We start from the raw sequence: 23,406 nt of genomic DNA, 5'->3' as shown, positions 1-23,406 counted from the left end.
TGGTATATGTTATTTCCTTCAATGTATAGCTAATTTTACCATGTAAGTCTTAAATCAGAAGCAGAGGTTCACTTATATTTGCTTGGGACCCTCATGACAAATCTCATTATGCCGATTTTCCAGTGACCATTGGGGGTGGGGTAGGCACAATGCCAGCCTTTCCCCCATGTTCCAACTACATACCATTCCAGATTGTCCAGTTGGCTGTCCACAATGCATCCTAAGCATATCACCTTTCAACCAGCCTATGCACACTTCTTCCCTTACAGGATGAAGAACAACATTCTCAAATCTCCCTGCTCACCTCCCCAATCACAGCCGGCTCCCTTGCTGGTGGTAATTCCGACTGAACAGTGTGACTCTGCCCGATGTTTCTGGAGTCCCCCTTAACTCCCACTTTGGTCTGTAGCCAATGAAAGCCCCCAAGGATATTTTGTTGTTCATAAGTTCAACATGTGCCTGCTTTCAGGTACTTTTCAATGCATCTCCTTGATTCAGGCCACATCCATTTGTCAGGGTTGCCGCAGTTGGCTGTCTATGCCGTCCTGCCAGTCTACCAATGTTCCCTTTTGGTTTATTCTCCACAGGAGGGAGAGTCATTGTGTCACCAAAGTGTAAAGCTATTCACCGGCTTTGAATGACAATGTGGCTGTATTATAGCTCACTTTCCCTGTGGCTTAACCTGTGACTGCTGGTCACCTGCCACTTTTCTCTAGACCTTGTTTCTACTTTTAGGTCACAGGAGGCTCACATCCAGCTTGGCCTTCACGTAGGCTTTGACTGATGGGGCTTCCCTTAGCATTCTCCCTATAAGAACTCTAGAAGCATTTGCTTGTTTTTTTCTCTAGAGCCTTTGTCGTTTTACATATTGTATGTGTTTTTCTTGCTCACTCTTCTTCCTGAGTTCTCTATGAGCATTAGGATAGACGTAGGTCCTTGGCTGGATTGTAGAGGCAGGCACAGGGAACAGAAGTCATTTTCTAAATAAGTGAGTGAGCAGATGTGGAAATGACATAGCTTTATATTCTAACTCTTGTTTACGTCACTGCATTCGTTTCCAAATCTAGCTGTGGTGGCCTCCTTAGAATCACTAGCATCTTCTGTGCCCTCCTTTATGGTGAGGGTTCTAACAAATCTGTTTTCCCTATCTGTCTGCCACTCAAAATTCAAAATTCATCCCTTTAAGCTTCTTTCTTTTTCTTCTCTCTCTCTCTCCCTCTCTGTCTCTCTCTCTCTCTGTCTCTCTCTCTCTCTCTCTCTCTCTGTATTTGGTCCTGGAACCCCCAGGATAGCAACTCTTTGGCTAATATTTAAATATGAAGTCCTTACTTGGCATTGTTCCCTGTAGCCTTGTTCTACTCTGGTTAAGAGGCTTAAGTAATACTGGCTGCACAACTTCCAGATATTTCTCTCAGAGACCATAATCCATTGTTCTTACATTTCCCATCCATTTCTCTGTCTTATCTAGAAGTTTGCTAGTATCTAGAGCCAAGTTGTGTTGTAGCTCTCTCTCTGACTTATCATAGGTCGTTGGGGGTGGAGTTTGGTTGAAAGAATTCTCTATTAATAATATTATGCCCACCAATTTTACTGATGTGTCTCTGGTAAAGATTATTTGAGGACCATTGTCTAGAGATGTCAGTATATGCTAAGAGTTTATTACATGCTTCTGTCATTACATGCTTATATCATTAAAAAGACTACCTCCAAGACATCCTTCTATAAAATATTAAACTTGTTTATAAAACTTGGTGGTTTATGAATAGAACGTACATTAGAGAGACCTGAAAATTTCAAAATGGTCCATGAAGGATGCTCCCAAAGGAAAAAGCCATTGGTGAATGATAGCAGAATAAAATTAGATTATTTGGAAACATTAAGAGAACAAAGTTTCCTACAATTAACTTCTGTGTAATATTACTGAAAATATTCTGTCATAATTATAGAGGATATACATTTGAAAAACTAGATTACTGTAATTAAAAACCATGATAAACTAACTTATGTCTCCAATTCAAGTACACTGTTTTGTTTAGTTATATTGCCAATGCAGTCTTGGTTAATGAAAAACAGAAGTGGCTTTTATGGGTACAGGCTCTATTTTAAAATAATGAGGCTAATTCAGCAGCAAGATTTATTTAATTATAGTTATGACCTGATAAGGATGCAGATATTTTGAGCTGCTTTGCTTTATTTTTAATAAGCCTCTTCCAGGAATCAGATAGATATGAAATCATTGTGGTATGGGTGAACAGAAAGACAGGCAGATACTTTTACTGCGTATATTTGACATCACGGATACTGTAAACATTGGTTCATGTGGTGTGCAGACCAGGATTTTAAGGTTGCAGTACAGGAGACTGCTTTGTATATTTATGCAGTGTATGTGAAGAAGAGCTATCTTTCTCCCAAGGGCCTGTAGAAGCTTCCATCACAATTTTATCTAATTGCACACCCTTGTCTTGACTTTGAACGTGTTTAAGTGATTCTGATTATTAGCATTACTGTTGGCAGAGGTAGTAGTGATAAGTAGCAGAGTCAAGTCAGGAAGCACACATTGGCAGTTGGTTTTCTTTTATGACACAATCAAGTGATGCCTGGGCAGAAAGTCTCAAGAAAGGATTGTAAGCAACTGCACGATGATGTCGTGCTTATGTTAATTGAGCTGTGTAAACCTGCCCATTGTGGATGGCAACAGTAGTTTGATTTTAGTCTCAGGCTGTACAGAATGGGTAAAGCCAGATGAGCAAACCTTCTCTCCCTGTCCTTGACTGCGCCTGTGACTGGCTGCTTCAAATCCCTAATGGCTGTGACAAAGTCGACCCTGGGATTGTGAACTAAAATAAACTATTTGTAGTTTTGTTGGAGCCTCTGGAAAGGGAACTGAATGTTCTTTGGAAATTTTTGAATTTTCACTTGTTGCTTTAATATAACATCTTGTGTGATCCTATTTAAAAGATTATTGCTATCGAATGACAACAGGTATTCAAAGAGTAAACAGAATTGTGGCAAACTCACAGAGATACTCCTGCTTCTGCCTCCTGGGTGCTGGGATTAAAGGTGTGTGCCACCAATGCCCGGTGGCAGTGTTTTTTCAATATTTGATCAATTGTAGAAATGAATGTTATGATATAGCCTTGTTTTCTTCTCCGTGTAGATACTGTGTAGACTCAGCACCAACTAATAGAGCACAGAATCTTGAAATTTAATTCTTTTCTTAAGAAAATTTCTAATACTGAAATTCCCAACAAGTTGAAAACTTCTATATATTACATGCACACACACACACACACACACACACACACACACACGAGAGAGAGAGAGAGAGAGAGAGAGAGAGAGAGAGAGAGAGAGAGAGAGAGAGGGAGGGAGGGAGGGAGGGAGAGAGGCATCATAGCGTAGATAGCATAGATGTAATACCTACATGCATGAAGAAGGAACATAGACTTTAAAAGTTCCTGGAACTTAACCAACTTCACTTTGACTGGAATTTCACAGAAGTATCTTACAAGAGATTCAGTCATTTCATCAGACTTTGACAGGACTGACTGGGGTGAGTGTCGAGCTTGGGTGGCTTGGGAAGGGAGGAAGAATGTTCACCGTGATTGAAGGTGACCTTTGCCACAGCTACAATATTGAAAGCCTCTGGGTGTTTATTTTTATTATTTTTCAAAAGTAGGTTCATCATTGTCATGCCTAATTATTGCTCACATGGCTTGGTGTTAGGGTTTTTATTTCTTATGCTTTACAAGTTTATGTTCCTAAAACTTTTCTAGTATGGAGGCTAGCAGATTCTCCTATATTTCCATATTCTAAATTATACTGTATGCCCTAACAATGTAAGCCTAATACTATACCAAGTACTTAGTTTCTCTTATATGTTGTGTATGTGGGCTGGGAAGGTTTTTTTTGTTTGTTTGTTTTGTTTTGTTTTTTAATGCAATGGCCTGGTTTAGGTACTCCACACTATAGACATGTACTTATCAGTAATCTTAAGGACGAGGAAGAGCCTTTTGAGCTATCTTGAGCTCCTCATGATTAGGCTTCACATGTTGATGTGCTCTGCATATAATATACCACCCTGTGGAACTCCCTTCACATGCCAATGTTGATTGGCACTTTGAGCATTTATTCTCCTTCATGTAAAAGAGAAGCCTGTGTGAGTATGCCGGGGAAAGGTGCTGCGTCCGTAAAACATCAGTTTTTTAAAATTTGACTGTTTCTGTCCCTGCACTGTTTGGGATGCTTCTTCTTCTAATGCAATAGTGCCAAATACATGACCTTGACCTACTTGCATAGTCACATTAAGCACATATTATGTGCATTTCATTTCCTTATTTTCTTTTATTGTTTCATTTCAGTTACATGCCGATCCAAAATGTTAAAATTGTTTTCTAACTATGACTTGGTGTTGAATTCACATAGATTCTTTCTGTGTGTGCACACACATGGCACATGCCCATGTATGTGGGTGGCAGTCATTGATCACGAATGCTAGTGTGTTTATGACTCCTCCATCTGTATGATCATTGTGTTTGGTTGTGGGGTTGTCAGATTTACTACTGTAGTATATATTTTATTATTTCCCCCCTTCCACTTTTATTGTCAACCGGACAAACTTTCTGTGTCACCTTTCTATAGTTGTCATTTCTGATTTTGTCTCTCCTTGGTTTGGGGTTTATCTAGGAGTTTTTAGGTTTAATATCTTATTTTTCTTGATGACACATCCATTTTACAAAGGGTAATTTTCATGCTAGCTTTTTACAAAAATATAATTTTTATATATTAATTGAATTTTATAATTAATTGATATAAAATGCTGATTTTACATTGCATAAGTTTATATATTAGAGAGTTATAGGTTCTTTAAGTATATTATAAAACTATTATGATATAATTCTTGTAGGTCTCAGTCCAATTTAGAATTGTTAACTATTCTACGGGGTCTCCTTCCATGGTTTGCTAATAAACATTCACAACCTTAAAATATTCCTTCATAGATATAACTATATCTTATTTTAGCCATGGTAATTATCAAATATTTTCCAAAATCTCTATGTGTTCTTTTTAGCAGTTTTGTTTATTACCAAATTATTGTTTTAGAAATTTTTAATTTTCTGTCTTAATTTGATTATTTTATGTTTGGGTGTTCTGATTTTATGTATGCCTTTATACCACATATGTGCCTGGTGCCTTCAGAGACAGGAAGGGGTGGTACTATTCAGATCTCCTTGTGGCTGTAGCTACAGATGTTCCTGAGTTACCACGTGGGTGCTGGGATTGAACCCGGGTCCTCTGGAAGAGCAGCCAGTGGTGTTTACCACTGAGCCATCTCTGAGCCCCCTATGTTTTGCTTAGATGGATGAATACTGAGCTAATATCTTCCGTTTATCTCTCATACTTGTCTTGTTCTTTGTTTCTCAAGTGTAAGTGAAAATACAGGAAATGTTTGGGGACGGGTGGCCAACTCACAGCTATCACTTTGTCTCCTTTGACCCCACCTGTCATTCATGCTGGCTGGCTAATCTGCACTGTACACTCAGTGAGGTCCTGGGTTTATAACATCAAGAAAATCAGGCATAGTCGCCGATGTTACAGATGTTGTGATGTGCGGGAAACAGCCATTAAATAAAGATGTTTTCAAATAAATATCAAATTTCAGTCATAACGAGTTGCAGGAGAAATTTGAGGAGTCACAAAGCCAAAGAGATGAATTACCAGCATTGGTAATTCAGGAAGTCCTCAGAGAGTTCCCCGAGTAACCGGATTCTGAAGAGAGTTAGGAGATAAGAGAGGAATACGCCAAATGGGCTTCAGTGAGGAGGAGAAAGTTGCACAGAGAAAACACCAGACTTCCATTTCCAGAGTTCAAATCTTCCCTCCCTCCCTCCTTCCTCCCTCCCTCCCTTCTCCCTTTCTTCCCACCTCCCTTCCTCCTTCCTTCCTTCTTCCCTCCCTCCCTCCCTTCCTTGCTTCCTGCCTTCCTTCCTCCCTCCTTCCCTTCCTTCTACATCCAGGCCACAGTTTCCCCTCCCTCCTCTCCTCCTAGTCCCTCTGCCCTACCCATACCCTGTCCCCAACCTCCAATCCACTCTTAAACATAACATACCAAGTTGAAGTAAGACTAAGTAAGCACCTCCCCATGTGGGCAAGGCAACCCAACCTGAGATGTAGGCTCTCAAACACCAGTGAAAGAGTCAGAGACAGCCCCTGCTCCCACTGTTAGGAGTCCCACAAGAGGAAAAGTGGAGGGAGTGGGAAACCTACGCCGCCATATAACCTTCCAGGTACAGTCTACCCCGTCTATCGGACGTGCTGGAATTCGTGCCTAACCCAGTTGTCATCAGAGGCTTCATCCAGCAACTGATACAAACAGATGCAGACCTCCAGCCAAATAACAAGCAGAGCTCAGGGGAAAAGGATTGTTGGAGCCAGAAGGCTCAAGGATACCACAATAAAACCCTCAGGAACAACTAACCTTGGCTTAATAGAGTCTCAAAGAGACTGAACCGATAACCAGGGAGCCTGCATGGGACTGATCTAGGCATATGTTCTACAGTATAATCTTTATTTTAGAAAGGTAGAGGGATCTGATCCAAAATTTATTTTGATAAAAAATTACTAAAATTTCAATTTAAAAATTGTAGATGGCACATGAATTGATTTTTGGCAGATCTTAGAACTTAGCATGATCTCAAAAGGGCCAAATTGAAAACCTCATAGTGGGTTGCCTTGCCCCCATGGGTTAGGTTCTTAGATGAAAGTGTGAGTGTGGTGAAGTTTAAAGTAGATGGATTCTATATGTACTTGGTGGGGAGTACTGAAGTGGTTTTTACTGGCTAATGAGTTAAGTACTTGAAAATGCAGAGAAGAGCATCTGAGAGCAGACACAACAGACTCCAAGCTGCTTTCTGAATCGGCAATGTTAATAAAACAACAGACTTTGAGGGGAAATCCCTAGATGGAGTAATTGAAGATGTCATTTAGCCAGATAGATGTGCCTCTGTGAAAATCTAGAGTACTATATAATAATGTTCAGCACAGTGGCTTTCTGTAGTCTCTTAAGTAAACGAAACTGCAAGAGTTTGTGGCTCTCTTATTATTTTACATACTATGAAAAGAAATTTCAGTGTTTGGGAACACATTTCATGCTTTATGAGACTTCTCACTTTTCATGACTTCAAATAGTGGGTTGTTTTAATTGAACTGGATGGTTTCATGAAAAACAAAATTGCAATAGTTCAATAGTTTTTTTTTTTTTTTATCTTTTCCTGAGTAGATTTTATTTTTCTGAATGACTCCCAGTTCAGTCAATTAAATGTATAATTAGAGGTATGCTAACTCTGTTAAGGTGTTCATCTGAGCGTTTCAACAGTTTGTTACTATCAGAAAGACTAACAGTTTATTAAGACCACTAAGATCACTCATAAGGACAATTATTTCACCAAAAGACATCATCTTACATATAGTGTATATTGACCCCAGTCAACTTGACTTTTATAAATATATTTTATAGAAATGCAAATATAAACTACTCATGTACTTTAGACTTTTACTTACTGTCTTCATTCTGAATATTCATGTTGATCATTGTGTATTATTCAAGTACAAACACCTTTAAAATAACGTCTTTGCATTTGTTAAAGAGCCATTAATTTTAGATTTTGATTTAGACTTAGATTTAGAGCCAATTTTAGATTTTAAGATATACCATGTCATTCTAATGGCTTGTTTTACTTGTCATTTATTATTAACAGTAATAAAAAAGTAAATTAAAATGTAATATGTGTCTTTATTGTAGGTAGAAATTAATATCAGTGAAAATGTTGTATCCAGGAGATCACACTTATGTTTCTCATGGTGTTTCTAAATTTTATTGACTTCTATATGCTAATTGCTATTGCTATACTTTCAAATATCAACATTTTAAAATAAATGGATAATTTCACAGTAAAAAAAAAAAAAAGAAAACCTGACATTTTAATTTTTCTTTCCATAGGTCTCACATATTTTGGGTTAACAGAAGTCTACCTTTATGGGGCTTACAGGTTATGTACAATTTTATTTTATTCTTATATTTCTGGTTTCATTAATATTTCATAAAGAAACACTGTTGGGAGGTGAACTATTGATGTTCAAGTTGAGTTTGCCTTTATGGCTAACCTTAATGTACATACATAGCAGGCTAGCATTCTGACTTATTTCTTCTTGAGTGTCGTATTCTACCTTTTGAGATTTTCCTTGTAGTTTGCATTAGACTTCAGAGGGTGTTGGAAAATTAAAATAGGTAAATAGACAAAAAAGCAAAGTGGTGTCTCAACCTTCCGTGTCTCCCAAGATACTTTACAAGACAAGCTTGTATAACTCCTTTAAGAACATTCAAGCACCACAGTGTGGCTCCTTTCTATCTAGAGGAATGTGGGAGAATCGAAATAAATGATAGTATAAGCTTAGAGGCCAACAGAGCCTTAAGAAGTTAAAACCATAGACAAGAGGAAAATATGTCTGAATTATAGACCAGGGTTCCCTAGAGTCAGACGCCTAGGCTTAATTCTTGTCTCTATTAATCTTGGTGCACGTAACTGTTTTTATAAGATCCTGTCACTCCTTATATTTATGTGCTGTAAATTTTTTTTCTTAAAAAAATTCTGTTAATTCTTAAAAGTTCAAATTAAATTGAAGATAGGATCATTAACATGAGGAAGACTTGGAGATCGCAGAAAAACTTTTACGATTAATTGCCTGTGTCCACTTTTAGTACATTTCTATCTAGATCAGTAGTTTGAGTGCCCTAAAAAGCCATTCAGATTCTTTTTGTCTTCACATAATGTATGATGCTGAATAATTTTGAAATGCGGTGTGGTGATACCTACAACCAAGTGAGCTTAATTACGTTGAATTATAATTATTTCTCTTGCAGTGTAAATTGGTATGTAAATATCCTTTCCAAATGCCTTCCCAAATATTAAATGCCCATTAAAATAAGTCCTATAGTCTCTCTTGTAAATACTCTATAATTCTGCAATAAAAATATAAATTAATATTTCACAAAGCCTATAGTTTCCTAAAATTGCTTTTATTTAATTTAAATTGTATTCTGAGTAGTATGTAAAATAGCATGTTAGAATTTTCTAGAGCTCACTTAGAAATATGCTATTAGAAAATAACAGAGGTATTCATGAAGAAATATTTGTGGAGAAAATAAAAATATTCTCAGCATCCTATTATAAAAATCACCAGCTACATGCGTGCATGCATGGATAGATCTTGCTTGCATTGCTGGACATTCATCTGTTTTCATTGTGCTAACACTTACTCTTCACTTAAATTCAAAAGTTTCATTTTAGTAGGAAACACAATTTAAAATCACAAGAAGTAGACCAAGGTTTGAAGTGTTTTAAATCTTAATTGTAAAAGAAGTATAGTTATTTGACTCATTTCCTGTTTGTTTGCATATTTCATTCTAGTCTCCATTTTAAACTAATGAGAAGGCAGGATATGTATTTCAGTGGGAGAGCTCTTGACTAAAGTTTGAGAGGTCTGGCGTTCAATTCCTCAGCGTCACAAAAAGAAAACACTTGTCATTAGTTCACTTGTGTAATAAATAAAACATAACTGGAGAAAAATTTCCATTTCACTTTACCTATTTTTCTGCTTCAGTGTCTCCTGACTGTAACAGCAAAACTTGCTTACACTGCAGAGCAGGTAAAGAAAAGCTCTTGTCTCAAATGACACAAAACCAGCATTTCCGACTGGGAGAGCACAATTGGTCATGGAATTGTTATGTAACCTCAAAATATGATGCATGACTGAAATATTCCATTTGTAGTATGTTGGCATTGCATACATGCCTGAGGTAGAGGAAATGACACTAAATTTGAACACTGTGTTTGGTTTTTCTGAAGGGAAACACTCATTTAAGCAGTATGTTTTGGAGGAAAACAATGGCGTGTGATCCTAATTTTTATGGGGGATCTTTTCCACTCTAATCACTCTGAATATTTAACTCCTGCATTCATATTTAGGAGAAGGAACTAACAGTATTCATTAAGAATATGTGAAATTGCTGGGCGTTGGTGGCACAGGTCTTTAATCCCAGCACTCAGGAGGCAGAGGCAGGAAGATGTTTGTGAGTTCAAGGGCAGCCTTGGTCTGCAGAGTGAGAGTTCCAGGACAGCCAGGGCTATTACACAGAGAGACCCTGTCTTCAAAAACAAAAATAAATAAATAAATAAATAAATATATAAAAAAAAACATGTGAGATTATGAAAACATGAGGTAATAAAATATTGTGTGCCTCTCCTTACCTGCTGAATGAAATTTAAATATTAGTGTCACTTATAGCATATGTGTCCATGTGTGTATGATGTATATACCATATGCAGATATTAATACATATGTATATTTTCTCACATATTAGTATAAGTTACTAGTACATCGTGAAAGCCTATTTCATTTACTTCACATTTTCTCATTAGGTTACAATTTGTTTTTAGGTCTCAGTGGCATTGATCAGTCTATTTGAAACAATACTCCTTGGTTATCTCAGTTATAAGGTAAGATAGTCTAATTAGTTTTCTGATGTAGAACTAACCACTAGCATTTGCCAAGTTTTCTTTCTTTCTTTTTTTTTTTTTTTTATAATTCATACTTGGGGATAAGGCAGGCTCTTCTTAAACAGCTTTAATTATTCAGAGCCTCTCTCGTATGTGATAAAACAAACAAACAAAAATTCAAAACTGTGGTAATATGGTAGGATTTTCCTTGGTGTTTTAGAAGTACTTCACTAATTCCTGTGTGTTTACTTACTCATTATAGGCATGCTTCTATTTAGGCAGTGGAATGCTACTCATTTTTTATTTTTCTCAATCCCTTAAACAAATTAAAAAAAAAACAATTGTATCTTTTATGTCTTATTTTAATAAATTATTTTAATTACTGGGGAAGTTCTGTTTGGTTATCACAGTTTATCAAGTATTTATGAAGTGCTCTTTTTTTTTTTAATGAATTCTACAATTCATGGCTCTTTTTTTCAATGGGTTTACAATCTGGACAATGTGATGATGGGTAGATTACACAAATAAGTACAATATAATTCAGAAATTAGAAGCAGTGTTTGACCAGTGTAAATAAATATGATGGGTGCAAGAGAAGAAATGATGAATCCTAGAGTAAAAAGTTCTTCCATGATAAGCAGAGTCCTTGTATCAGTGATTTTAATAAGGCAGTGATTGAATTCAGTGATTCAATCAGTGATAGAAAAGGCAGGGTCATTGGGATGGGCGGATTAGCAAAGGAGTAAGTAAAAGAATATGAATAGGAAGTGGAGAAAATACAGATGACTACATTTGGTTAATATATGTATATCTGCCATGAAAATGTAGAATGGGACATTGTCAGAACCTCTAAAACACATCTCACAATAAAAACCATGTGCTTGGGACAAAGGACCCAGAATGCAGAGAAAACTAGTGACAACTCTGGGTATGATTGAGCAACACTGTAATGGTAGACTTTGGAGACAAAACACGGAGTAACCAGAAATTAAGGCCAACTTCAACTACGTAGCAAGTCTGAAAATTATTCTGAACTTCATAAGACCCAAAAAAATAACAGAAAAATAAAGTGAGAAGGGGGAAAAAAAATGAACAACTCTACCAACAAACCAACTAAACTGAAAACCAAACCTATTGAAAGGCAGAAGAGTTGGTTTGTTTTGATGAATGAAGAAAAGGTGGCTAAAATGCCTAAGGTTTTCTGAATTGAGATGACTGGGACCAATGTGGGAAGACTAATGGAATGATAATACAAAGAAAAACAAATCAAGGCAGGATCTAGACAGAACAGAATTGGTTTTGGAGATTGGACAGGATATGAAAATACCTGAGAGTGAGGATTAAGATCTTCTAGAATATTCATTAAAACTCTGTTCATGTTCACAGAAATGATAAAGGGAGTCAGGGATTCTCAGGGAAAGAGTCAACATCAAAATGGAATCCACAGACTTGTGGGGTGGAGCTGGTCACCTTGTAGGCATTAAAGAGAATACACAGTATTTGGAAGATAGAAAAGAAAGTGGAGGTAGAAAGTTCTAGTTCTGCTTAGTACCACACAGAGCAGCATAAGGTACAAGGTTGTAATTTTGGAAGAATGGTTGTTGACTAATTTATTTCCTAATTTTCAAGACTGAATTAATTTTAACTTGATCAAGTAGTACTTACAAATTCAATCAATGTTTATTCTAGGTCTACTTTATTTCCATTTAAATTCTCATTACTCTTATCTAAGACACCTAGAAAATAGTACTGGTTTCTCTGGGTGCAACCTGATGAGTAAGAATGTATGAAAATAAAAGAGCAAACATAAGACTATGGAGAGTGTAAAAAGATGTAAGAACTGAGCCGTTAGCAATTTCTACATAGGATCAATATTATGTGAGAAAAATGCCTGAGGTTTCTCAAAGAAGTCGTGAGCTCCTGTTCACCTTCAGCAACCAGCCTCAAGGCAGCTCCATTGAGAATAGCATTTGTTTAGTCTACAATGTTGGTTTACTGGGGCAGGAACTTCCTACAAGGATTGAGTGACTCAGGGATGCCTTCTAATGATGGATACTGTCTGCGTTGCTTGAAGAGAGAAAATATAGGCAGGATAAAGAATGATGAAAGAAGAAATCTCGTGGAAGGTAATGAGAAACCAGAGAAGGAAACTGGAATTTAGACACCAGCTGGGATGAAGTTCCATTCTCATATAGAAGATGAGGGGTGTGAAGCCACGTGCATTTACATTACCTAGAAAGTACTAACCCACCAATACTCTGTATTGACAGAGGGAGAAACTTCTTGTAATCTGTGTCTCCTGGAAGAGAATGTGTGCTATGAGTTTGTCTGGACAGATTCTCAATCTTAAAGTGCAAAATAGAAACACTAATATCGTATTTAAAATTATTTAGTTTTCAGATGTGTAATGAGTGTTGATCGTAAGGCATAGGAGACTTACATCTAACTCAGTAGGTGTGAGGGCGTTTCGGATACATCGGTCATGATGTCCCTTTCACTTGTACATGCTTATTTAAAGAGACATAACAGCCAAATATTAACATTCATTTGTGTATTTATTTCCTCCAAATTCCAACTGCAAGTAATATGATAATGATTTTTCTTTTCTGCTTTGCTAAAAGATCTCCCATCTCTGATTGAAGAAGTCATTTAAAATATACAAAGAGCTTCAGGATAATTTTCCATTGCAATTATATGATGATGACATTCATAATTAATTACTTCCTATCACCGACAAAATGAGAGCAGAACAGTATAAGGCTTAGCAGACAGGGCTTGATGACATATAATATTCCTATTCTGACCTCCATAAACTTTAATGGCTTAGCTAGAAGAGAAATAGACGTTAAAGTCCAAAAAGTTACAAAGGAAATAGAAAAGATAAAAATGAATTTGTTACAGTAGAATAAATTTCTATTAATTATCTTCTTTTCCTCTCATAAATTTAGTCAAATTCATGAACTTTTTGACCCAGCCAGTACACTGTTGCATAACTTCTTTGCAATGAGTAAATTCAATCATTGGTAATAATTTATAGCCTATAAATAAGAATTTAAAATGTGCTTCTTTGTACAAACTAGGAGTTTTAAAAAGTAGAAGATAGGCTTGCAAAAATGGTACTTAATTGCATGAGAAATTCCGTCTATATTTAATATTGTTTGATATTCAGAGGTCTGAGATATCAATGTGAGTAGTCAATAAAAATGTATTTCTTGTTTATATTTGTATAAATATTGATATATATATATATTTAATATTAAAAAATAAAGTACAATACAAGCATTTAAATGCTCAGCATCAAATATTTTACAATGAGAAAGAATTGAGTTTTAAACAATTAAAAAAAGTGTAATGTCTCATGGAGACCCAGAACAAAATTATCAAAATTTTACAGTACATGTAGAAATTAGTACATAATAAATTAAAAATCCATGGCATTAAGAACATTATTTTCCTTTATTTAGATGTGTAGGTCAGTGCTCAATTAATCCTCCCATTCATGTTCATAACTGCTTGGCAAAACACTCACAATAATTACCTAACACTGAAGTTTTTATTTTACTGGTACCATAAATACCATCTAAGTCTTTATCCACTGCTTTTAAAATAGAACTCTATTTATACATACATATTCATTAAATCAAAGGGAAACAGAAACAAACATCAGCCTGGTTTCCAAACCTCTACAAACAAAAATTCATCACACCTAAAAGCTTTTGTTAAGGCTGTGATTACTTGTTCCATAATTACCGCCAAAATGTATTCGTTCTGAGAAATATAGCACCATACTAACTTACCTGAAAAAAAAAAAAACTCCTTGTGTTTTCTAGATGGATTCAAGTATATCTAAATACTTTGAGTTTTCCATGCCTTGACATTTGAAATTTTATATTGCTCATCATACATTTAATGCTGTAAGCTTTCTTATGTACTACTTGAAATCTATTCAGAGATGATAAACTATCAGATATTTTGTTATGCAAATTAATCATTCATGTTTTTACTCCTTATGAATAAAATGTTTAACTCCCACATCCAAGGCTCAGAAAACATTACAGCAGAGTGGGAGGAAAGATTGTCAGAACCAGACGATCAGTGACTTCTCTGAGAGATTGTGTCTCCTAGTAACATCAGAAACTAGCAGTAAATCCTTTCCAACAAGACTGCCCATACATGAGCTGAACAGGGAGGATGCTCATCCAGATGTGGAAACCCCCCCCCCAAGGGTTCAACCCTACACAAAGAACTCCAGGCAACTGAGGAAAACTGGAAGTCGGGAGAGGAGCACTCTAATTGTCTAATGCCAACCCATCAGCCCTGAAAACATAACTTTCAAAAGTAACATTGTAAGAACCCATCAGGTTGCATTCAGAAATATATTTGTAGACATAAATACTTATATAATTGCAGTCACAACCAATGAAAAAGATATCATGAATTTGAAAGTGCATGTTGGGGAGGGCTATATGTGAAGTTTTGGAGGGAGGAAAGGGAAGGGAGAAACGTAATCAATATACAATCTCAACAACAAGCAAACGCAAGGAATAAAATGTTCACATGTAATTCCCAGGTAACTGAGCTTTAGAACATCTGGGTTGCCGTATTTCTGCAACTTTTATAGTGTTCTTTGGAATTTATTTCTGCTCTCCTTGTGATGATATGTAGTCCATTTCCTGTCATGTATTTTGCTACAGTTTAAGGAATGGCATGCCCATAGTAACTGAAATGTTCAAATTAAGGTTTATTTACATTTTATTGAGCTCTGGCAATAAGAATAACTCGGCATTATAAATGTGGAATTGACAGCAAGTTATTTCTTAGAAGGAGAAATGCTCTTTGTTCCTATCACGAAAGTGAAATTAAGTGAAGTAAGTGTTTGATATGATTTTGAGAGGCACTTTGCTTGTCTTTGGATATTGTTTATAGTTAGCTGCATAGTGGCTTTCCATCAATGCATGCTCTCTCTTTTTTCATCATAATTTATTTCTGTCCTGTTCTTATGATGCAAGTCCGCTGGGAATTCCTAATGGCCAGTGAGATTTGTGGACTCTTTCTATATTTATTTTAATAACTATTTTAGCGAGGATAATTTATGAGTGCATCACTTACTTCAGATGATCATTTGAGGCCTAAGAATTAAGTAAATCAAATATAACCGAAGACACGTGTGTTAATTTTTAGCTGTGAACACATTATTGTTTTATACAGTTTGACCATGGAAATTATTCCTTAGTTGTTGACTATAAGTTATAGCTAACACATAGATAAAAGTCATTAGGATGATATGAAGATAGGCAATTTTGAAATCTTTCTTTTTGAAAATTTCTGTTTAAAATAGCTTCCACGTGTAGTGATTTATAGTTACCTACATCTGGGGAAGTTTCTAATTATAAATTTCTTTCAAATAAAGCATTACATCAATGGAAAGGAAAGGGTGCATAAAATCATTGGCAATTCAGTTATTCATTTGTCTATTTACTTTAGACCTAGTAACTACATAAATAGTCACAATCTATGCTACAAACTCTTTAGTGGGAGGAAGACAGCATCCAGAGGGAGAAATATAAACAGTTTTCACAAGTAGAAAGTGCTTGGCAGGTTCAGGGAACTGTGCAATTTAATATGGATGAATCTGTGGAGGATTTTAGGATGGAGGGAGGAGCGTTCTAACTCCAGGCTAAACTCGTAGCCAGAGTTTAAATCTTGAGTCTTCATGTAATATAACTGTGGGCTTGGATTTCATTCTCTCAACAACAGGAACACAGAAACTTAGAAAGAAACCTGTGCCCTCGTATGAGAGTTAATTCAGAAACGAAACCAGGCAAATCAGTTTTAAGTTGCCAGTTTTAAGCATCTTTAATGTTTCCACTAAAAATCATTTTGAAAAGTCATGTGTTACACTGAGATGAATGTCAGGAGACGTTATCATGAACTGAATTGTCCATTGTGTCACAAGGATTAGGAAAACTGAATAGTAATCATTTATGTACTGGTAGAAAAACATTACTCTATAAAGTAAAAATGTAACCCGGACATCAGTAAACTCAGTTAAAATTGGCTTTTTGGAGAAATCCGAGTTACTGTCATTAGGGAAAAATCTGGCCACCCTATATTTCTCCAAATCCACGCATCCTCCTGCTGTTACATGCTAATTGGATAGAAGGAGCAGTTGATGCATAATTGTACATCTTCTTGCTTCTTGCGTGCAGAGCATGTATTATCCTCTTTCGGGCCACCCGTATCATGGTGTTCTTTCCCACTTCCATGCCCACTCTCCTTCCAACTAACCTGGGACCCCAGAGCAGAAGAAAGCCAAACAAAAGGGAATGTTGTTAAGACCGCTTTCCCGCCAGCCTGGTCCCAGAGCCCAAAATAACATACAGAGACGCTATTAAATAATTATAAACCTGTTGGCCAATGGCTACAGGTTCTTATTCACTAGCTCTGTCTTAAATATTAATCCATCACTACTAATATATGTATTTCTATATGGTCTTATTTTACCGACAGACTCGAGGCCTCTCCACCTGAGATCATTTGGCGAGTCTCCTATGCTTCCCAGAATCCTCCCCCTTTCCCAGCCCCGCCTATCTTGCTTTCCTATTGGCTAACACTGCTTCATCCACTAACCAATAAGAGAAACATATTTACAGAATGACATCTCCCATCAGCAGAATGTGGCCAGTGTCTCCACATCAGTCTGGTCTGACATCCTTTCTCGTCCTCTATGAGAGTTCCCATGGCCTTGCTGCAGCTTTTGGCTGAAGGTCCCTCCTGTGCCTCAGGCTAGCTTCTTGGGGTCCAATAAAGATCTCAGGCTCCTGAGGTTACCTCCTGTTGCAGTCCTCTGCCACCTCAGGCACATACCTCTTGATGGAAAACCACTTAAAAAGGGATCAGTTTCCCTTTCTGATTTTCTGTATCAACCCCCCCCACTCCTCCCAAATATTGCCATAGTTGAAGGCATTGTGCCTTGTTCTTAGCCTTTATTTTATTATTTTTTTTTCTTCCCTTATTTTTCCTCATGTGTTAGGCACGGGCTAAATATAGCTTCAAGTCTGCGTGAAGCTAAGTGATTCCTTTGAGTCCTTTTCAGTTAGCTTGAAGTGATGAGAATGGCGTTATTTCACACATAACATTTCTTTCCAGAAAAGATCTCTGTGCGCTCCCATCCCCCACGCGCTCCCTCCTGTAAGCACATTGGCTACAACGTAAGGGGGCGGGGGGTTCTCGGCTAATGTGACAGACATTTTTTAACATCTTAGCACCTAGGAAATAGGTGATCTGGCACAGTGCTTGGGGTGGGGTGGTAGGTACTACTTATGCCCCTGCAATATCCCGAGCCATTGACATCTCAAGGAATATCGAACAACCTCATTTATGTCTAATGTTATAATAATTGGAAAATGCGGGCAATCCAGATTTTTAATTGTTTTCCCAATGCATGACCTGTTCATAGATTAAAAGTTTGAGGGCATTCCTGGGATTTGCTATTAGATATTGTATTGGTCTGCATTTCACGAAGGAAGGGGTCTGAAGGTCCTCTGTGAGGTAGCTCGATGGATTTGGCGTTTTTTAAGGGCCTGTGTGTTTGGAGTAAGAGCTGAGACAGCAAGCCAGAGATAGTCACATGCAGGGTTGAGCTGATTGTGAAAAATCTGCCCTTGCTGGAACTCACTGGAATCCCTCAGATACAGCACTGATCCCCTTCAAAGTCGACCCCTCCTTACCAGGGGCCTTATACTCATTTCCCCCATTAAGTCTCTATGCAGCTTGTAGTATGTGACATGCACATGCAGGCCACACCCAAACCTTAACTATCAAGGTCAACCTCAAGGGTGCGTCATCCGAGTAATGAGAAAGGCTTCCCCAACAGCAAGATCCTGTAACTGTTTTAATGTTCTCACAGCTTTCCCTTGCAATTGTTAAGAGGCCCCATACGGGTCATTATTAACTGAGCCTTGAAAATTACGTATTCAGTCCTGATTAATTTCATGATATAGACTGGGAGATTAGAATATACATGATTAAATGGCTCGTTACATTTGATTAAACATAAAAAATAATACCAGCTGATTTAGCAAATAAGCGTGATTAACGAAAGTCTTGCACTGCATTACAATGAGTTAGTACTCTTTAAGATAGTGAGAACAAATTGTGTCAGTTTACCTCAAGGTCCTCTGCACATACTTTACTTACTTTTAGTGCGTATTGTAGTATTCAAATGTTATAGACACTCCTCCTGGTCTACTTTAGTTCTAACATTACAAAACCAAAGAGCATAATTCTGCTTAAAATTAATTTGTAAGCTATCGTTGCATTCATATACTGAGCCAATATTCTGTTAATAGAAGTTTTGGTATTATGAGAGAAATTCTGAGTCCTGGTATGTCTCTAATTTTGCTTTTACTCAACATTTATTTGTAGGGAAATATCTGGGAACAGATTTTACGAATCCCATTCATCTTGGAAATAATCAATGCGGTCCCCTTCATTATCTCAGTAAGTCTAAGCGTCTTAAAAGGAGTAATTTGTCATTAGATTTTAATAAATTCTCTGTGTCTAAATTCTTTTACACAATACAACCTTAGAGGGATGGATTCATTCTTTGAATGGAATCTGGCTCCTTAAAGGGAATCAAGTCAATAAATGACTGTATTTCATAGCTAAATGAAAACTAGTCAGATCCAATACAATAGCAAAATGAAAACTTGCAAACAATTATTACAGTGTACATTGAGGTCTTTCAGTATTGTTTAAAGATCCTCAAAATTACCCTATTTGTATTGTGCAATTTTAAAGGTGGAAACTGATAGTGTGAACTATTTAGCACAATTGTCATAGTGAGAGCACGCTCATTTCTAGCTTGCATGTAGAATTTACCCACTCAAGTTCTTCATTAGTAGGGATGAGAGCCACATAGCCACCTCCTCCTCAGAGTTCTGAATTTCCCCTCCTGCAACAACCCTGTGCTTCCCCTGTAATCCCGTACATACATAACGCTGGATATGCCATTGGTAAAATTAATCTCTAATACCATTTTGATGTAGCAGTAATTATTGGAATTAGAACTGCTTGGATTTTATTTGGAAGAAAAAAAATATGGAGAAGGAGTAGATATTATCTGAAGCTGCTCCTCACTTCTTACATTTTAATTTGAGTGATTTTCTACAGAGAACTGGAACTAGATTAAATGACAAGCCAAATGAGTGAATGCAGCCTCGCAACACCCCTTAAAGTGGTTGAATCAGAAGACAGTGATGTGTTATAAAAGACTCTGCTTGTACCTCTACCACCTCGGGTAGAGGAACAGCAAAGTTAGAAACACATTGTAAGATTTAATCGTAGATTCAACATGCTTGCATCTGTTGAAACCTCTTGCTTTATTCTTCTGTATTAATCTTCCCAAGAAAGACTTCAGCAAGGAGTGAAAGACCATTCATTAGTGTGGATTTTAAAGTATTTGATACTGTTCTAAATCTTCTCTTTCTTTTTTGACTTTTATTCTGTTTTATGTTTCTTTTTAATCCTCTTGATACAGTTTCTTTCTGCGAGATATAAGTTTAGTTTTTGCTTCTTTTTCAGATATTCTGGCCTACCTTAAGGAATCTATTTGTCCCTGTTTTTCTAAACTGTTGGCTTGCCAAACATGCCTTGGAAAATATGATTGTAAGTAATAAAATTAAGGTTCCAAACAGAAATATTTTTCAAGCACCCACTATGTCTTAGTTATTTTCAATGTTTCAGTAGAAAAGGATTAATTGTCCTCTACTTTAGCCCTTTGCCATTTCTTCTACCCCTATACATTTGCATAACATACAGAATTTATTCAATTTCAAGGTTATTGGAATTTCAATTACTTTCATTTAAAAACTTTAACCATAATTAACTGTCTCGAAATTGTTTTATTTAAATGTTTAGTGGTAAACTACTGCTAAATACTGGTGCACTATGTAGAATATATAATTAAGTAGTATATCACAGTTAATAAAAGGTAAGTTATTTATCTGCTATATCCAAATAAGAATGAAAACTTGTAAAATGCTTGCATTCCCTAGGTGTTGAAGGGTTCAGTCATGGGTAAAGAAAATTGTCTAGGCTTTTTTAAGTCAACAGTTCAGCACCTAACTGATGTTTACACAGGTACAAATGCTTGAGCAGTCCCTCAGAATAGGAGCACCCTTCATATTTAGTGCTATCTGTCTATGAATGTGTAGCTCATAGTTCATAAGCCTCAGTCTTTATGGCTTAGGACTGTTTCGTTAAAATGTTGGGTTTTGTTAGGCTCTTTCAGAATGAGTGGCTGTCTTTTGTGGGCTTTCTCTTACATTCAGTAGTGTTGAGCAGAGTGGCTGATCTAATCCAGAGGGCCGAGATGGAGAAAGACATGCAGCATTCATAACTGGGTTGTTATTCCTCCACATCAAAGGCCGATGCTCTCTGGAAGGAATCATTTATTCCTGGCACCTGGAAGTGTTCACCATAGTTTTCAGTACTTAACAAGCAAGTTGTAAGGCATTCGTTAATTAGTCATTTCTTTATTCAAATGCTAACGTGTTTCTGGAATAAGGCACTTGGTTTACTGTTCCAAGGGATCCAGTGTACTACAGTAGGGAAGTTATTACATCTCCATATGATAGGTGTTTCAGCAACAGTGTGGGCACATCTTGTTTTGGAGTCAGAAATCAAGACAAGGAATGGGTAGGAAGTGGGAGGAGACATTAAAATCCCAAGGTTCATCTCAAGGCCTCACCCCCTAAAGTTCCCATAATCCTCCTAAACACTACCACCTGCTGAACACCAAATGTTCAAACACAGGAGTCTTTGGGGACATTTCATATGCAAACTACAACATTCTGCCTTTGGTCCACATAGGCTCAGGACTTCCCCAGTAAGGCAAAAAAGTATTTGTTCCTGTTCCAGAAGTCCCTATTTGTTATAGTTCCAACACTGCTTAAAGTCTAAGTCTTCTGAATTCCAAGGTTTTTTCTCAACTCTGAACCCCTGGAAAAGAAAAGTTAGATTCTTCTAATATCCAGTGTCAGATAAGCACTTGCATTCCTAAAGGTTATGGCTATAGCAAAGATTTTTTTATTTTTTTTAACCAAAGTAAGACTATGCCTAGTGGAGAGAATGTGAAATCCCAAAGCTTGTGCTGTAGATAGCTCAGCTCAAATAATCATCCTGATATTAATGGCAAAGCCTCTCTCCTCTCTTTTGAGCTGATCATTAAGTGGCTACAGCTTTTCTTAGCGGACATCCCAGGGTCCAGCCATCTCTTACATTGTGTTTTCTCCACTGCAATCTCGACTTGAGCTTCGTTCAGTGGCTTTTGGTGGCCTCATTGCAAAGACTCCATTCCTGCCATGCATTTCCTGGCCACAATGGCCCCTTAAAACCAGGGCTTGAGATGATGTGACCCCCTCAATCTTGTATCTTTCATGCCTGCAGTTTGATGAGGTTGCCAACTTTTGCCTTCTCTGAGCTGGGAGCTCAGCTGCTTCTTGTGCTGACCCCTAGGAGAGCAGCTGATTGCTCTCCATGGTGCTAAGCTGTTTAGCAGTGGCAGCTGCTTTTCAGCTCCCTAGCCTTTAACATTAAGTTCATTTATTTTACCCTGAAATGGCACATAATAGAGCATGTCTTTCTGCTCCAATTGTTGCCTTTTCTCAATGAAACCTGTGTAAGAAGTCAATAGTAACAGCGTCGCAATCTGAATGTTACCCTGCCTTGAACTTTTCTACGCTTAACATACTGGTCTGTTGCAAATTCAGTCTCAAGAAAGTTATGAGAGCATAGGCAAAATGCTTCTGGATTTGTTTTCAGAATACCAGACCCATGGCCTCCAGCTCTGAAGTCTCGTGAGCTGAGCCTCTGTTCTTCCACGCCGCTACCAGAAAAATCCCATTAAGTTCTGCTTAAAACATGTCAGAAGTTCTCTGGCCCAGAATTCAAAGCTCTCCTGCATCATGTCTGCAAACTAGTATGAAGGAATTAATTCTTTAGTATCTGGTTTATCAGAGCAATAGACGCACTTTCTGACCAAACACCTGAATTAAAAAAAGAAGAAAGCAAATTAATGAAGAAAGGGTTCATTTGGCTTATAGTTCCAGAGAACATTCCATCTTGTTAGAGGAGGTGCAGTAGTAGGACAAAGTACGATTGGTCACATTGGTTTTGTCATCAGTAAGCCAGGAGACATAGAAAATGGGGTTGAACTATAAGTTTCAAGGTCCCCCATGGTCTATTTCTTCATGAAGGATGATAATCTAAGAATTCCACTAGTGGGCCTGTGAGATGGATCTGTGGGTCAAGACTCCTACCACCAAGCTTGAGAACTTGAGTTCTATTCACATGGTTGAAGGAGAGACCGAACTGCAAGTTGTCCTCCAATTTTCATACAAGGACTCATGATACCCACATGCACTCAATGAGCTTTCATGGTAACCATGTGCACACACACATGTATGCACACCCCCCCACACACACACAGGGTATGAATTTTAATGACAAGATTAAGGTTCCTACAACTTTTGAATTCAGTGTACCAGCTGGGGGTCTAATTGTTGGAACACGTGAGTCTATGGAGTCATTTCACTTTCAAACCACAGCAGACCTACTACACACTGGGCACTTAAATTGGCATTTGATTTAATTTCTGGGCTAATGTGTTTATCTTACAAGAAATAAAAGTAACTTAGTTGCAAACTTGCTGTGAAAGTAAAGTGTAATCACACATGCACACACACATGTGACATGCAAGATACTGTGTCTGGTATATGGAGGGTTTAATAATATTGATTGCATTTCATGGAAAATTACACTTGTTGGTATTAACACTTGTTTTTCC

General features: G+C 37.2%; 1 protein-coding gene across 4 annotated transcripts in view; it reads left to right on the top strand.

Moving 5' to 3' along the window:
• Kcnt2 (potassium sodium-activated channel subfamily T member 2) overlaps positions 1 to 23,406 on the top strand; it is a 264,951-nt gene that overhangs the window by 90,286 nt on the left and 151,259 nt on the right. For all 4 annotated transcript variants that reach the window (XR_007834440.1, XR_007834441.1, XM_051183174.1 and 1 more), the window contains exons 4-7: positions 8,000 to 8,048; positions 10,497 to 10,556; positions 18,984 to 19,058; positions 20,142 to 20,225. Coding sequence is in view for 2 of the 4 variants with exons in the window: in XM_051183174.1 (XP_051039131.1) it covers positions 8,000 to 8,048; positions 10,497 to 10,556; positions 18,984 to 19,058; positions 20,142 to 20,225 (268 nt within the window). In the remaining 2 variants the exon portion in view is untranslated. The remainder of the gene's footprint in view (positions 1 to 7,999; positions 8,049 to 10,496; positions 10,557 to 18,983; positions 19,059 to 20,141; positions 20,226 to 23,406) is intronic.

Source organism: Phodopus roborovskii, unplaced genomic scaffold (genome assembly GCF_943737965.1).
Source record: "Phodopus roborovskii unplaced genomic scaffold, PHOROB, whole genome shotgun sequence".
Taxonomy (NCBI): Eukaryota; Metazoa; Chordata; class Mammalia; order Rodentia; family Cricetidae; genus Phodopus; species Phodopus roborovskii.
Note: the sequence above shows the minus strand (reverse complement) of the source record. Positions and strands in the feature narration are given on the sequence as shown.